General features: G+C 37.4%; 1 protein-coding gene across 2 annotated transcripts in view; it reads left to right on the forward strand.

Annotated features, from left to right (window-relative positions):
- CIB3 (calcium and integrin binding family member 3) overlaps window positions 1-18,242 on the forward strand; it is a 152,437-nt gene that overhangs the window by 51,960 nt on the left and 82,235 nt on the right. For both annotated transcript variants that reach the window (XM_044090704.1, XM_044090705.1), the window contains exon 3: window positions 7,210-7,321. In XM_044090704.1, coding sequence (XP_043946639.1) covers window positions 7,210-7,321 — 112 coding nt within the window. The remainder of the gene's footprint in view (window positions 1-7,209; window positions 7,322-18,242) is intronic.

Consider the following 18,242-nt stretch of genomic DNA (forward strand, 5'->3'; position numbering starts at 1 on the left):
GTGCCAGTTCTGTTCATCATATAGATGGGAATGGAATGGGGTAAACATGAAAGAAGTAATTGAATATGGATCTACACAGCACAGTGCCAGTTCTGTTCATCATATAGATGGGAATGGAATGGGGTAAACATGAAAGAAGTAATTGAATATGGATCTACACAGCACAGTGCCAGTTCTGTTCATCATATAGATGGGAATGGAATGGGGTAAACATGAAAGAAGTAATTGAATATGGATCTACACAGCACAGTGCCAGTTCTGTTCATCATATAGATGGGAATGGAATGGGGTAAACATGAAAGAAGTAATTGAATATGGATCTACACAGCACAGTGCCAGTTCTGTTCATCATATAGATGGGAATGGAATGGGGTAAACATGAAAGAAGTAATTGAATATGGATCTACACAGCACAGTGCCAGTTCTGTTCATCATATAGATGGGAATGGAATGGGGTAAACATGAAAGAAGTAATTGAATATGGATCTACACAGCACAGTGCCAGTTCTGTTCATCATATAGATGGGAATGGAATGGGGTAAACATGAAAGAAGTAATTGAATATGGATCTACACAGCACAGTGCCAGTTCTGTTCATCATATAGATGGGAATGGAATGGGGTAAACATGAAAGAAGTAATTGAATATGGATCTACACAGCACAGTGCCAGTTCTGTTCATCATATAGATGGGAATGGAATGGGGTAAACATGAAAGAAGTAATTGAATATGGATCTACACAGCACAGTGCCAGTTCTGTTCATCATATAGATGGGAATGGAATGGGGTAAACATGAAAGAAGTAATTGAATATGGATCTACACAGCACAGTGCCAGTTCTGTTCATCATATAGATGGGAATGGAATGGGGTAAACATGAAAGAAGTAAGGAGAATAGCACTAAGCACAGGTAAATGCAGGAGGAGGACAGCGGGTGGACAGTGGCTTATTTATTTATTTATTTTTAAAGCTCTTTATTGTCAAAAAAGCATTTCAGCATACAATATAGGTAGAAAAAAACAACCAACAACAATCAAGAGAGGCTTTGACTTCAAACATTAAATTTAGGTTATAAAAATAGAAACTTGTCACTAAATACATGCCACTGATGTACTGCTATAACAGCTTCCTCCCACAGTTTAATCATATTTATTCCACTATGACTTTTAAGTTTTTCCCTGTGATATTAAACAATGTAGAGTATTAATTTCTATAAAGCATAGTAAACTATACAAATAAAAACAAAATAAGTAAATAACTTCTCCATCCCAAGAGTACAAACTTTATTTCCCTGGCACCTTGGATTCTGCCTTCCAGGGAGGATAAAATACATTATACTCAAAGCAAGTAAATGGAACAGTAATTAAACAGTCACAAAAACAATTAATTATTTACAGTATTTCAAATGAGGCCTACAAAGGGCCAGGGTATGTATTCAAAAATGAAAATGCTTTCTTTATATTCTGGTTCTTGTTTCAAAGTTTCACCATCTGGTGCATATACGTTTACCTTAGTCATATCCAAACCTGAAGCTAAAGTCTCACTACATAATACAACTTCAGAAAAAATAAACTGCTGTACCATTTCTTTTTAAATATTTTCATTGAAATATATGCAAGAGCAAACACACAAACTAAAACAAAATTATTTACACAAGTGTCTACATCAGTTCTTACTAAATACATCACTGAGATTCATTAATCAAACAGTATAAACTGATCATAGAACATACATTATTTCTCTATTAATAGGTTTAAACTGCTGTATCATTTCTAATGTCTGTACCCTTATATTTTGTTTTTTTCCCAGACCTGCTGAGTAAACTGCCATTTTCTTATTTGAAGGAATGAACGTTCTGCTAATACTACTGTTTGTTAGATTAAGGATTACAGTTACTTGCACAATTTCCATCTCTAACATTACTCTCTCCATCTGGTGTACTTGAACAACTTGAGTAAGAAGTGCCTCCATAGAACTTGATACTGGTCATGTGATCTTACTGCATTTCTCTTATTTGATAAGTGTCACTGAGAAGCTTGCTGGGAATTGTAGTCACATGAATCCCATTCCAGTTTTTAGTTTTTACATTTAAATCATCCTCAGTTTCTTTTAATCTCCCATTTAGTTCCTTCATAATTTTTATTATATGTAGCCATATTAAGAGTATTCTTAAACTGCTGTTGGACATTCCTAACTTTTGCTAATGACTTGTTTGGTGTAAGTGAACCTCTTTCAACCAACATCTGTGCTCTTCTTTGCACTTTTGGAATTAATAACAGTTTTATCAAAAATAGTACTTTTCAAATAATTAGGACTATATGTTTTTCAGTAATCTGATTTTAAATCCTGATGTTTGTATGTGAGTGAGTGTGTGTGCCTGAGTGCTCATGTATGTGTAATGTGCTCCTGAGTATGTGAGTATGCATGTGTGTGTGCATGTCGGTGTATATGTTGTGCCTTTGTGTGTGTACTCTGACTGAAGCTATGTCATTTTACTTTGCATTTTATTAACTGGAACACGTGTTTTAAACATAGCGCTATTCTGTGGTAATGAGCACTTTTCTGAAGTACCCAAACTGTACATTCTCTAAGTGGAACTGTTAGATAGAGGGAGAAGTCAGACTGGACCTGTGACGGTTGCAGCACACGCAAACACACACATGCACATGCGTGCGCACAGGTTTTCTACTCACACTGGCACGTCTGAAACTAATGAATAAATGTTTTTCTTTTTTCCCTTTAAACTTTGAATTGCTGTGGTTTGACAGCTATCCAACTTGTGGCAGTTTAAGCATTTACAGAAGATGTATCACACAGTTTAGTTTTGTGTAATATGAAGTTGTTAAGAAGATTTATAGTGGTATAATTCTAGCTTGTAAAGAGTCTTGCGTTTGCCAGACTTTATGCAGTAATAATGCCTTAGTATGCCTCTGTTTTGACCAGTCCCCTCTCAGCACTTATGAAGGCAATTTACTAAGCAAATAAAAAAAATCAGAACAGATTATGCCTGTAAGCATTTTATAATGTGGAATATGTTATGGCTTAATCATCAGTGAAAATAAAACACATGAAGTTTACATATGAAGAGCTTTTGGGTTATAGAGACTGTACAGTATCAGCATTCTGACTTCTGAGGTTGGGCAACAAGTATAAAAGAATCCAACTCAAAGAACTGCAGCAATAAAAATGAAAAAAAAGCAGGACAGTTCGGTTTTGTTTATGCATTGACAATGAAGATTCTGCTGGCTATTTTTTCTGTTCTTTAAACTTTGAACTGCTGTAGTTTGACAGATATTCAAACAATGGCATTTCAAACATTTATATATATTAAGTGCCATAGTCTGCTTATGAAGCTGTTATGAAAATGTATTGCAGCATGATTTCAATTTGTCAGGAATCCATTTAGTCTATTATTGCAATTTATCAGACTTTACAAAGTCTCAATGGTCCAGTATTTCTCTAGTTTGACCAATCACATACTTGAGCACTTACAAAGACCAGTTGCTAAGAAAAAAAAATATTAAAATAATAAAAAAAAAAATCAATAAATTATGCCTCTAAGAATTTTATAATAATAAACATTTAATGACTTAATCATCAACAAAAATAAAACACAGTCAGCTCTGTGGTTTTAATGGAATAAAGCCCTGACCACATCACAGGTGACCCAAGCTTGACTGGGGCACAATGACCTGTAGGAGCTGTTTCAGAGAATGGGGTTGAGAGGCCAATAGGGGCTCATCCATCATGGGGGAGGGAGGCAGGTGCACCATATGGGTGACAAGTAGTGAGAGCACTAGATGTTCACACAGTGGAGTTCGGAGCCAGCCAAGCTTCACTACCACAGTGTAGTTGCACTAGTAAATGAGGATAAACTAGTATACTGTGGTGTGCTTCCACTCAGAAGGTAGTAACTGTGAGCGTGGAAGAACTGCTGAGGGGGAAATGTTGTTACTAGTGGGAAAGGATATGCCACTCCCCCTAGGGCCAGCAAGATGTCCCACTCCCTACTTCCCATCTCCTGATGGGGAGTAGAGGGTTGACTGTTTTTTGGGGAAGAAGTAATGGTCTGTAGGGCTCTTATCTAGCCCAGAATGCCTGGCTCATATTCCACTGGAACAAATGAGTCAAGCAAGCAAAGTTAGGGAAGCTATTAGGAAAAGTCCTAGAGGGGAGCATAATAAAATGAAGGACGTATGCTTCTATGGAGTTTCTGGGAGACACAGACCCTAAAAATGTCACATTCCGATTTTTGAGACTGGACAACAGTGTAAGGGGAGCAGAATAAAAGAATTGTGAAATTACAGAATGAACAAAGCAGGAAAGCTTAGAATTAAAAGCTTTAATCTGAAGAATCAAATTAGGTCAAAAGTAGAGGAAATTTGGATAATGGTGACAAAGGAAGATGGGAAACATGCAAATGACATATTTGCGGATGGTAAACTTGAATGTGAAATTTGAAAAACGGAATGATTAATGAGAGAAAGAGCTGTAGTTAGAATGAGGGATGGGTGATGTTAGAGGTGTACTTGAAACAGAAAAGGTAGGATAAGAAATGACATTTTGGGGTGCATTTTAAAATGAAGATAGAAAGAACATGATAGTAATACAGGCTGAAAATCTCTGATCATGAGAGGCCTTCCAATGGGGATACAAGCGAAACAGTATAGACTATTGATGCAAGTTACACTTCTTTATAGGTTCACAGGTGATTTGTTAATATAGAACGAGAGTTGCTAAGGTCTTATTATGAGATTATTTTCACTTTTTAACAAGAATACAGAAGAACTACATCTGTAAGAGATAAAAACTGAAGGCAGAATAATGGACTCTAATGTAAATAATACTTGAGGGAAGTGGTTGCAGAACAATTATATTCATGGATTTTTAGATGTCGTCATGGAATTATTGGGGGTTACAAACCTACAGACTGTACTTCTTTAATAAGTAAGATGCAGTTATGTTAAATACATCTAGGAAAGGAAGAGGACATGGAGAGAGAGAAGGGGAAGTACTTTTTTTCTGCTTCAGTAGAAAACCATGGTCATAAAACCGGTCCATCTGTTAGCATTTGCAGTTAATAAGTCCAAATAAAATACTTTTTGTGGGATCAATACCTTTATGGAGAGGTATTTTGTTTGTTTGTTTTGTTTTAATTATTTTATTTTTCTAAGCTTTATTTTTATGATATTATAATGTATTCTAAGGCATTACACACTGTATTGTGCCATGAGTTTATTGTGCTGAATTATGGAGGAGTCAAATGTTTTTGGGATGTTACAAGATGCTACTCTTTCTAGGCTGCTTTTGTGTTATTGTGGAGTAAGACGTATGCTGACTAGTTGTTTAATTCAATAAAAATTATACAAAAAAATAAGTACTTGGAAAAGTAGGCTTTACTTCTCTTTACTGCAGATACCAGGGCACCAAAGGTGATAACAAGAACAGTGTCCATACTTAGGGGATGCCCCGTATATAGTAAGGCCGCAATTCAAATTCTCATACCATGACATCTTGACCAGATGTACCATAAAAATTAAAGTTAAAATGGAACTCCAAAAGCAATTATATCATTTACTTCATAACTGTATGATAATGAAGTTAAAATATATAAATATGAGAGTTGTGGGGGAACATGAAGCCTCTATACAAGGGAAGTGAGAAGCGCTTAACCACACTACAAAAACATAACACTGAAAGCTATATTTAATGTTTAGATTTGAAGACAGGACAATATTCTTACATTCATACCACTACATTCATCTCAGGTGCCTGGTTTGTTGTCCTGCCCCAAAGGCAAAGGCACAATAGTGCTGAGTCTGAGTATGGCAGCGGTAAAATAATGACAACCTGCTGAGGTAGTTGTTTAGGCTGCGGTGGTACAGCGGTTAGCATTGTCACATAACAGCAAGAGGTTCTCTGGTTCGATTCGCGACTGGAGCACCTTCTGTGTGGAGTCTGCATGTCCTCCCTGCAGTCGAGTGATGTTTAAAGACATGCAGGCAGGTGCGTGCATGAATGGGAGTGCCTTCTTTGAAGGTTTGACATCGGGCTGGCACCTCGGCACCATAAAAATCCACTTCGAATCTTTAGTGGACTGGAGTTCTGCTGTGGCAACCCCTAACAGGAAAAGCCGAAAGACATTAGTACAGAAGGGTGGTTGTTTGTTTGTGGGGATGGTAAGAGTTAGGGGTTTTGTACATAAATATGAAACCTTTTACTCCATCTTTACTTAAACAGCAGTATCAGTCAGTTGCAAATGCCATAATGGTAGCTAGTGTTTTGGTAAAATGTGGTTGGAAGTTTCTACATTTTGCAAACTGAATTGGTTAATACATGTTGTAACTTAAAATCTTGCAGTCTGCAGCCCTGCCGCTTAGCTAATAGCAATTTGTACTTGGTTTTCTTAGGTAAATACTAGGCTATTAGTGTAGAGATTATTACAAGCATAGCCAATGAACAGAGAAAAGAACAAGACTCTGTACTTGTATCTGTGATGTAAAGCCCTTAACAACTATACCAAACGCACCCCCTATGTACAATATAAACTCACTTTACTTTACAGAAACGTGTGTGACCTGAATGAGCATGTACTGCTAGTAAATCATTCATGCCGAGTTAGGCTTTTTGAACCATATGCTAAGACAAAGCAGGCATGTTGCTTAACAAGTGTGAAACAGAATGGCTATAGTGTGAACTAGAGCATTTCCATTTTAATTCTAAATTATTCTTTCAATGCAATTGACCAGTCCTTACAAAATACTGGTTATGGTGTTAACCCCTTAAGAATACAATCCTCTTTTAGATCAAAACTAAACTGTTGATTAGATGAGCTCATGTACTCTGACATATCACCATGCCTCAGATTTTGCTTGGTTGCAGTTACTGCTTTAGACAACTGTCTTAGTCAAGCAAACAAAAAAGGACAACATTAAGCAATGTGTAATTTAACAGCTGAGAATGAGTGTAGGTTCTAAGGAAATGGGATGAGGTAAGTGATGATATATTAGTTTAGCTGGCATAAACTCTTTCTATATAGATATGGACAGCAAACACACACACAGACACACGCACACAGACACACACACACACACACACACACACACACACACACACACACACACACACACACACACACACACACACACACCTGGTATGTTGCAAAATTTTCAGTATCCTGTAAATGCTTCTTTTGTTTTTTCCTTTCAGGTTGTTCCACCGGTACCGTGACTTGGCTCCGCAGTTAGTACCACCTGACTATACCAACAAACCAAACGTCAAGTTGCCGTATGAGTTAATTGCCAGTATGCCAGAACTGAAGGTACCATGGACAGAATATCTGTGCTGTACAGGGGTGCCAGCACACACACTCACTTTTACCTTGTAAATAATTTACCCAGTACTAATTGTCAGGGTCCTTTGAAAGATTGCAACATGATATCCCCACCAACTGGATGCCATTAAAAGTTAACAGAAGGCTGTGTTTTTACATTTGTAGCGCTGACAGTAAGTCTTACCTAGGTTTGTTTTCCCTGAAAATAATACCTTCCTTGTTTAAGGTCAGGACCTCAGGATAACATAGCTAGTCGTTTTACTGAGATGACAGTCTTTGCCAGCAGAAAAAATCCAGTTGTAATGTAAATAATCACTCTGTTACTTGTTTAGCAAAATGTCTGCCTGATGGCATTCTGTTTCTGCTTTCAGTTTGTTAAATATCCAGATGCAGTATGCAGCCACAGACTTTTGATTATACATGTTTTACTTGTTGTTTCTAATCAAAATGTAGGATCTTATTTAAGTTAGCACATGTTATCAGTGGCAGGGGTTTACTGCATGCTGAGTTAAAGTGCAATTGCTTTAAAAACACACACACAAACTTTACAGCAAGGCTCAAAATTCAATAATTTCACTCAGCATACCTCTCAACTGTACAGATTAACGCAGAATGTCCAGATTTTTTGGCTCATATTTTTGGTCTGTTCCTCATAAAATTTGTTGTTTTCTAGCAAATGACTGGGAAGATTTGAGGATTGAAGTCACTAAATAATGACAAACGTTTGAGTTTCAGACTTCATATCCTTCAGAAAATGTACGTTAAAATAAACCCTGTAACTCTAGCAACTTTTTAAGTTTACAAGAGCAATATTTAACATGTGTCCCTATTTTGGGCCTTTGTTCCCCCATTTTATCAGGTTTAGTCCAGATTTTCTGCACTAAGAGGCTGAGAGGTATGATTTCATGTCTTCATTAAATATCAAGTACTTCTTAAGCTCATTTAAGTCAAAGATATAAAATAATAACTTAACTTATAATTGCATATCTCCAGCTAAAATAAACAAAAGCAAGCAACATTATTATTTGTGAAACACATTGGTGTACTTTTAAATTGTAGGTCCTTAATGCATAATGCTTTCAACTGGAAAAATGGCCTCCTAAAGTTTATTGATTTCCTTAAGTGGTAATAACCTTTCATCACTGCCCCTTTACATCATCATGTATGTTGTTTCTCCAGGTCCCATCCCACAGTTGAGACGTTTTACAAATTGCGAAGGGAACACTACATCACAATCCTGGCATTATGTCACGTTCCCCTCTTATCTGCCATCTTCTCTCATTGTGGGTGCAATGATGAAACAGAGATGAGACAGAGTTAACATTATTGTAGTGATGAAACTCTATGACATGAGTGAAATAATTGCTGATAGGGGATGCAGAATGGAGAAGCAAAGTGGGTGCTAGGGTAAGAGGAGGGTTCAGAATTGTTGCCCATAATTCCATATTCTTTTCCTATATCTACTTGAGATTTTTGTGTTTTATATCATGGTTGAGCAAGGAAGCTCTAACTGCCTTATAAGCAACAGTCTTTACTATTAAGATCCCTACTTTCTGAGTGTGTGTGTTAGAGTGTGTGTGTGTGTGTGTGTGTGTGTGTGTGTGTGTGTGTGTGTGTGTGTGTGTGTGCACGTACAGAGTGTGTGTGTCTGTGTGTGTGTGTGTGTGTGTGTGTGTGTGTGTGTGTGTGTGTGTGTGTGTGTGTGTGTATGCGAACATGTGGCATGTGTCCATGTAGTTGTGAACATGAATGCTGCACACTGAGCGCAGACCCAGAACAGCAACGTACAGAACAGCAGTAAAGTACAGCAAGATAATTTTCTCAACAGTGTATTATTGCAAGTAGTATTAGAAATATATCCTGCAGGCAGCACCACAATGCCTCCTACAACTATGAGGAAATATGTACGATAATAGTCAGGTGTGTGTTCTAGGAAAAAGTTATTCTGTAATTTTCTTGCATATTGCCCCACACTTAATGCTACAAAAAATATTTTACCATGTTTGGGTCTGACTTTATAATAAGTTATGTTTTATCTGCTTTAAAATGCATTGTTGCTGAATTGTAAGTCTATCCATGCTTCCAAAAAGTGACAGTCAAACCCTGTACCGTGTGCGTCTGTAAGGTAAACACTTTAACCATTATACCAACCTCACCCCCTGCCTCTCAAGAGTGGCCCATTCCCATACCGGGAGGTGGTGTGAGCAGATCATACAAGGGTACCAACAACAACTAAGAAAACCTTAATGTATGGACTGCAGTTAATAAGAAAGCAACAATACAGTCTGGAGAAAAAAAACTTTTGTTTATTCCTGAGACGTGGAAATAGTGCAATTTTGAAACTCCTTATGTGAATGCTGGATATTACATTTTAACATCTGAATGTGATTTTTTTAAGGCATTGATCTCCATAGTAGGTGTATATTAAATGTTCGAACATCCAAAATGTCAAACATTATATGGTCGAGACCAAATGTTCGACATCTGGATGTTCGAACGTAAAACAAAAAAAAAAGAAAGCACAGAAAAAAACACTTTAACAGTGTAGGTGGGGGGCAAGCCCCCCCGCACCCCCACCCCCCTACTTTAATATACCAGTTCTGAGACTGCACTTCAGTGCAGAAAAGGGAAATTCTCCCTATCTGCACCATATGGTGCCGTTGAAAGTCTGTCTTTGAGCACTCAAAATTTCTAACGTTTGGTCTCGACCATGTAACGTTCAAAATTTTGAGCGTTCAAAGATTTGACAGGTACCCTCCATAGTTTATTAGTAAAAAAGACTGTAGAGCTTCAAGAAAAAATGCACCCCAAAGGCAAAACATTTTCACTTATTACTAAGTATCACAGCAAGTCTCAAATGAAAAGTAGCCGCATTCCTTCAGATAGGAGTATTATTTTTATAACATATTTAGTCTGTCATATATTGTTTCTGAAACAAGACAGACAACATGACCTACATGGAAAGACTGAAAGCCACTGTATCTATTTCCTACAGGCTGTTAACAGGCAACTTGTACCTGGCCTACAGAGCACCCGCTGGCCTTGTCCTAACGGAAATGCTGCACGTCTGCAAATCAATTGGGACAAGAGTCACACGCTCCAGGGATTTCAGCCTAGCCTGTGACATTAATAGAACATGCCGGAGAGACAGATACATCTCCCAGAGATTGACGCTCCTCTGGAATAAACTCTGATTTCATATGAAGTAGAGCTCCTCAATAACCCTAAAAAAGTGCAACCTCGACAACTGGATGGAAGATCATAAATTCACCCCAGGGGTGGCACCTATGTCCCTCATGGAGAGGGGCCATCGGTGCTGATCATAGACTCACTCTATGAATAATGACCCTCTAACCAAGGTTAGTTAGGAAACACGGGTATAACATTGCTAGGATTGTAAAGGCCCTAGGGCCATTAGCCTAGTAACCTCCTATATACCTATGAAATGTTGATGTTTTCTTGTTCTTGACCTTTTCCCTCAATAGTATCTGTGGCAAAATTTGAAAAAAAAGAAAAAAATCCCTGCAGAAATGGCTCATGCTAAACTCAAATGAAAGGCATGCAAAAGGTACATGCGCCAGTGTTTATTATTCAGTATGTTAATTTTGATACGGTGGCCCAGCAGGCATCAATAAGCAGTACCTAAAGCCCTTAATTCTTCAGATCATTTCCCAGTCTGGAACCTTCTATTTGGTATCTGCATGTTCTTCCTCTGTCTATGTATGCTTTCACCAGATGATCTGGGTTTCTCCTCCATCTACTAGCATGCTATTAGATAAATGGGAATGCCCATAAACTGCTGAAAGATGTGTATACTGTGTGTGAGTGAGTGTGTCTGTCTACCCTATGATGGACTGGCTTCATGTCCAGCATCGGTTTTCTGTCTTATGTCCATTGCTTGTTAAAACAGGCTATGACTCCATTACAAACCTTTGTAGGCTTATATGGGTATTATAGAATGAATGAATGAATGAAAGAATGAAAGAGTTGAGGTATGGAGGTGCAGAGGTCTTACTTTACACTGAATGTGGTAAGATCACAGTCTCTTATAATATACTAACATCACAGAAAGCAATATGTAGTAGGTATATTGTACCATAATACTGACTTCACTAAAATAAAAATCCTATTGAGGAGTCAGTATTAAAAGTTGTACTAGACTTTGTAATTACATAGTGTAATAAATATTTCATTCCCCTCCCCCATTAAGTGCACTGTCACCTGAGGTACAAAAAAAGCAGTATAATCCTTCCTATATATTTGACTTAGTGTGAAGGGGTCACAGCTTTCCCTTAATAACGTACTGCAATAATAACAGCTTGTACTTTAAATAAGATTATTCTCCTCCTTTACAAGTAGCAACAATTTTCCTTTAAAGGCCTTAAAAGTGCTAAACTCTGCTTTTGCATACAGAACATATCTGTCAGAGGAAACATAACGTTTGTCTTCCTTGTTACCTTGCCATAATATACTATAATGCTGTACCACTGAATGTTTTTTCTAACATTTCAGTAGCTTGGGTGTGGGACCCCACTCCATTCCACGCTTGCTTCACAGGGGGTTACTCCACTCCCCTGCCCTGTCCCAATTCCCTCCCACCCACCACCAGTTCATCTACATTTGCATGTATATCGCTCCTCCCATCCTCACTCTCCATCCAATCCATTTCAACTGATAGCCATCAACCAATCAGTGTACTAGCACCTCACTAAACTTCCTCCAAATAAAATCCTTCCCCTTGTATCAACTCCACTACCATCACCCCTCACACACGTCAACACACATTACTGCAAAACAATTCTAATCAACCACACACTGCTAAGCTCTACCCACTTACCATAGTATACCTCTTTCTTCCACATACTCTTCCTCACTAATATAAACCTTACATCCACTTTATCTATACTGCCTTCTTTTTCCAACTACAATCAATGTTATACTTGCAACTACTCACAATGATTATTCTAATCTCACTTGCATACATCACAAGCTTTCATACACACACGTACCCACACAACAACTCACCAACTGCTTACAACTCACACACATACCTAAACAAATCTGCTCATATCATCTGAACTCTACCCACACTCACTACTACACTTGCATACATACAAATACATAAAAAAACAAATATGACAGACCCCACTCAATACTAATTAACACTACCAAATTAAAAAATGACTAGCTAATGCCTCTATTAACCTTCAAGTCAGTGGTGACATTCATCTCAACCCTGGCCCCACCATTATCCCACAACCCATACTAAATAACTCTTCACAAGCAACCCCACCTCATTCCCCTTTGCTCATTAATGGCCACAACCTTCTCCTCCTTAACATAAACTTCCAAAGCATCTGCAATAAAACTCTAGACCTTCCTTCATGTCTAGAACACTATATCCCTGACATGTTGTTGTTGTTGTTGTGTCTTTCGGCTTTTCCCGGTTAGGGGTTGCCACAGCAGAACTCCGGTCCGCTAATGATTGGCAGTAGATTGTACGTGCCGAGTTGCCAGCCCTGATGCACAACCTTCAACGAAGGTATGCCTATTCACACATGTCTCCACACAGAAGACGCTCTAGCTGAGAATTGAACAGGACAACATCTTATTGTGAGGCGACAACACTACCGAAGCACCACCACTGCAGCTACTATAGCCCTGACATAATAGTAAAAATCCAAACCTGGCTGAAACCCAAAATAAGCAATAATGAAATACTCCCCCATGGATATAATACAATCAGATCTGACAGAAACACAAAAACATGGGAGTGGTGTAGCAATTATATTCAAAAACTCCCTGGAAATAACTAAATATTTTCACAAACTCCCATAGTTCTGCAGTCTTAGCCACCTCATTAAAAATCAACAAGATCAAATCCATTTGTATTATAGGACTTTACATTCCCCCAGGTAATAATGCAGCCACATTCAAAGATACCCTATGTTGGATAAACAGCAAGATAGCACAGGAACCCATAATTATTAACAAAACAAATATTGACTGGAAACAAAATTACCTAACCTCACCCAGAATAAACTTATTTGGATTCTCACAGCTGATAAACTCTACCACCTGTTTGCACACACACACACACACACACACACACACACACACACACACACACACACACACACACACAAAAACCCCCCAAAAATAAACAGATACTACAGCTGACTGAATGCTCACAAATAAAGAAGATGCCACACCGTCCAGTGGCACCATACCCAACACAATTAATGAACACTTCCCAACTCATATAATAAAACAGAGACAAAAATATTCCTAGACCAAAAGTACACAAACATGTTTGCAACAGAAAACAATTCAACATAGAACAATTTGCTCAATCTTCTCTCACTACAACTGGATCCTACTAAAAACTCTACCCCTAGACAAAAGCAGTCATCCACTTTAGCCTGATATTTCTAAAAGTCCAACGTTAAATGTGAAGGTAAAGCAAAGCCCAAAAATGGGTAAACGACCAACAAAACCATGGCACAGACCAAGAGTTATAGCAGGCATGGTCCCACAGAACAATAGCAATTGTTGTCAAAGAAAGTCTTTAATAAAAATCTTGTAAAACTTAAGTGCTTTCATCCTAAATTATAGGTTTCATAAGGTTTTACATTCCTATAGGGCTTTTTACTTTTTGTTTTTGGAATATTCTTTCCAGGCACGGTTTCTCTTAGTAATTATATATATATATATATATATATATATTTTGTGTGTGTGTGTGTGTGTTAACTGTGAGGCAGGGTAATGCTTCTCAACCATACAGATGTTTGCAGAATGTCCAGATTTTTGCCTCATATTTTTGGTCTGTTCCTCATAAAATCGTGTTTTTCTGGCAAATCATTGAGGATTGAAGTCAGAAAATAAAGGCAGACATTTGAGTTTCAGACTTCATATACTGCAGAAAATTCTTGCTAATGCAAAACCTGTTATTCTATCAACTTTCTAAGCTTGTAAGAGCAATACTTAAAAAGTGTCCCTATTTTTGGACCTTTGTCCCCCAGTTTTTTATGGCTTTGTCCAGATTTCCTGCCCTAAGAGGTTGAGAGGTATGTAGGGTTTCACCTGACTAGCTTGGGCATTAAGTACTTTTAGAAATGAACAAGCTAGTCAAGTGAAACTCTGAAAAAAAAAAAAAAAAATATATATATATATATATATATATATATATATATATATATATTATATTATATATATAAAATGATTAAGAGAAACACACAGGGCAAACCTCCACTCCCTCTGCAGCGATCAGTAAGAACTCAGGCAGCATTCCAACTCAGTTTACTTAACCTCTGAACGAACTCACAGTGTGATGTCAGAGCCATTTCAAGTCTATGGTAACCAAGAGGTTCCAAAAGAAGTAAAAAAAAAACTGTGTGACTAAATTGAGAGAGCCAATAGAATGAGCAGAATGGCATCCAGGAAGTAAAGTGTAACAAAACAAGGCTGAGAATCGAGTGGTAACTGCATTTAATGAACTGGATGGCTTCCAGCACTAAGAACTTAACAGATACTGTTAATTTTACTGTAAATAACCAGCAGTAGGTCTTAGAAGACAATTGTAGAAGAGGAAACAATATTTAAGTAACTGAAAGCCTGGAAGATAAGAGGAAGAGAGAGAGAGAAAAGGACAGGAAAAAGTTACTGCAAATGTGATCCATACACAACAAACTGTCCATGCAGGAATAAGCATATTGCTTTGGAGACCTGGACAATATATCCTTGCAAAGAATACTGCCTCATGTACTTGTGTATCCAACATTTTTTTTTTTTTGCCTTAATAGCAGACAGAGAATCTTAGAAGGTCAAAAATGGTATAATTTACTTGTTGCAATACATTTGTAATATGATGCCTATAGTGGAAATATCTCTGTTTAATATAGGCAGGTCATATAGAACTGTAGTACATAGCATATGATCATATTACATTGCTACACATATTCTACAGTAACAGAGTCTACTGCTTTATCAAGATTGTTAAATTATAGATTACCCTACCAATTGAGGAAAACACTATACACTGCACTTTATAACAACAAAAGACAAATCCTGTCTTATCTAGCTACCCAAGTGATATTTTGTGTCAGCATAGCACCTCTAGACATAATTAATCTCAGGGTCTTATATTTAGCTAAAGTATGAAAGTTACAGGATAACAGCTACTCTTAACTCCCAACTGGGTTAGCAATGCTTATGTTAACCACAACTTAAAGCTGCTGGCTGTATGGCGAATATCCTGGCAGAGTTGTGATGTTCCTTGGAACACGAAATATTCACTGTAAGATAGTTAGCATTTTTTGTGTTTTTAGAAGTTTACATTCTAGTATTGTGAATATAGTATTTGTTTACTGGTTCAACTTTTCTCTTTCAGAGGATAGTGGTAAGTGGTCAGACACTAGGGAGTTTCTAAAAGAGTGCAATGTCACCTTTTCTTTCTTTCAACACATCTCATATACTACTAAGCATATGTTGCCAAACAATCCCCTCACAGCATTCACAGTTACTTCAGTAACAGGGGTATTTAACCTCAGTAACAGGGGTATTTACTCTCATCATTATCGAAGATGATTAGTGTAGCCTCGTAGAACATAAACAGCTTGCAAGACATTAAAAAGAAAGCTAATTTTGCACCTCATATAGCAGTCAAACTCAGAAGTAACCTTTTTACAAGAAACTCACATGACTAAGGAACAATGGGACAATGATATAGATAAAAATATCAAGTGGATTCAACAAATAATAGCACCCGGGGACAGTACTGCATCAAGAGGGACAGATAAAATAATTAAAAAATCATTTTCATGGTTTCATGGGCGGCGCAGTGGTGCAGTGGTTAACATTGTCACCTCACAGCAATAGGTTCTCCGGTTCGATTCTCGGCTGGGGTGCCTTCTGTGTGGAGTTTGCATGTTCTCCCTGTGTTCGCGTGGGTTTCCTCCGGGTACTCCGGTTTCCTCCCACATTCCAAAGACATGCATCTGGAGCATTTCTCCCCGGGCCTCCGCTGAAAACAGGCTCTGTGGAGCCTAGTCGGACTTTCCCGGTCAACAAATGATAAATAAATAAAATAAATAAAAAATTTAAAGGGAGCATTATCAAACATAACAGTGACACAAAAGGCAGGTGGTGCTACTTCACATGCTCACATCCAGCTTACAAAAACCCCTTACTATTATGTAATGTCTACGGTCCTTGCAGCTAGCAGCTTGACTTTCTAATTTAAATCTATAATTTGTTACTAAAACACCCAAACCATCTGATTATAATTGGTGGAGACTGGAATATAACAATAAATCCATCTAAAGACCCGTCGCATATCGCCTACTCAGAGGTGATCTCTGCCTAACATAAAAAGCTATGTCAAACCCAAGCTGTTGGACATGCTCCACTTAAAGAAATCCCAATCCCTCCGAGCTACACACTCTAGGGACCTAAACCTTGTCACCACAATAAACAGGACATGCTGGAGGGATAGATTTCTGTCCCAGAGACTTCCCATACTCTGGAACAAACTACCTATCTATGTCAAACAGAGCTCCTCATTAGTACTCTTCAAGAAAAATCTTGATGATTGGATGGGAGATAGGAAATTCACCCAGAGATCACTTCTGTGGCTCTGCTCGACGGGCACAGGAAAATCATTTTTTTGGGTGAGGAAAGCCAGGGTACCTTTTTGGCTAGGCTTATATAGGTCCTAGGGCCAATAGCCTAGTACCTACCTATGAACCTATAAAGATAGATTGAATAAAAAATACTAATCAAACACCCCAAGCCACAACGTTTTTATCAGAATTAATTGAAGACTTTAACCTAGTGGATCCCTTTGAACTAAACAACACAGATAGTTTAAGAACAAAATACACATATTTTTCACCCTCCCATAAGACATGGTCGAGAATTGACATATTCTTAATCTTACAAAGCATAGCTGTTAATGAAGTTCATTATAACTCAGAACCTAGATCAATATCTGCCCACTCAAAAATTAATATAATAATAATAACACAAAATAAATCTAGGTTTAGTACATATATTACTTCAAACTGGACACTAAACTCAAACCTGTTGAAAATGAAAGAAGTGGAGCAAGAAATTATAGACTCTCTTAATCAATAAAATGTAAACTTTACAAACAATAATACTCATTTAGATATTTAATGGGCAGCCTTTAAAGCCGCAGTGAAGGGTATCTTGATTCAAAAATCATCATTCTATAAAAAACTAAATGGAGAAAAAATAAGTAAAATAGAGGGTAAACTAAAACGAATCGAACTAGAACTAAAAAAAAAATTACTCGCCTACCAGTAAGAAACAAATGGAAAGCTTACAAAAACTACTAAATGACATTCTAATGCAACAATATACATTCATAGAACTAAGAATGCTATATAAATATGTGGAATGGGTGCAGACCCCCTCCAAAATGCTAGCAAGACTTATTAATATCAGACCCCCCCCTGTAAAATACAAGAAATAAAATATAAAGATAAAACCCTTAACTCAGATAGTGAAATAATACAGGCTTTTGAAAAAATATTTAAAAACATCTATGGTCCACAAGATTATATATGATGGGCTTTTCCAATATTTTGCAGACAACTTAGAATTCCCTCAGATTACTCAATCTAACAACCTAAAAAGTCCATTAACAGTAGAGGAAGTAAAAAAGGCTATTGAAATGCTAAAACTAGGGAAAGCTCCTGGTCCCAATGGGTATGTAGCAGAGTTCTATAAACACTTCAAACAACAATTAGCACCAATACGTTTAAAAATATATAACCATATAATAGAATATGGGATATCTGACCTATATATTAACAATTCCAAGACCATATTTATCCCAAAACCAAACACTGACTCCAAAAATCCAAACAACTACAGACCCATTGCT

The sequence above is a fragment of the Protopterus annectens genome, chromosome 13.part0, assembly GCF_019279795.1.
Source record: "Protopterus annectens isolate FY-2018-M chromosome 13.part0, PAN1.0, whole genome shotgun sequence".
In the NCBI taxonomy this organism is placed as follows: Eukaryota; Metazoa; Chordata; order Ceratodontiformes; family Protopteridae; genus Protopterus; species Protopterus annectens.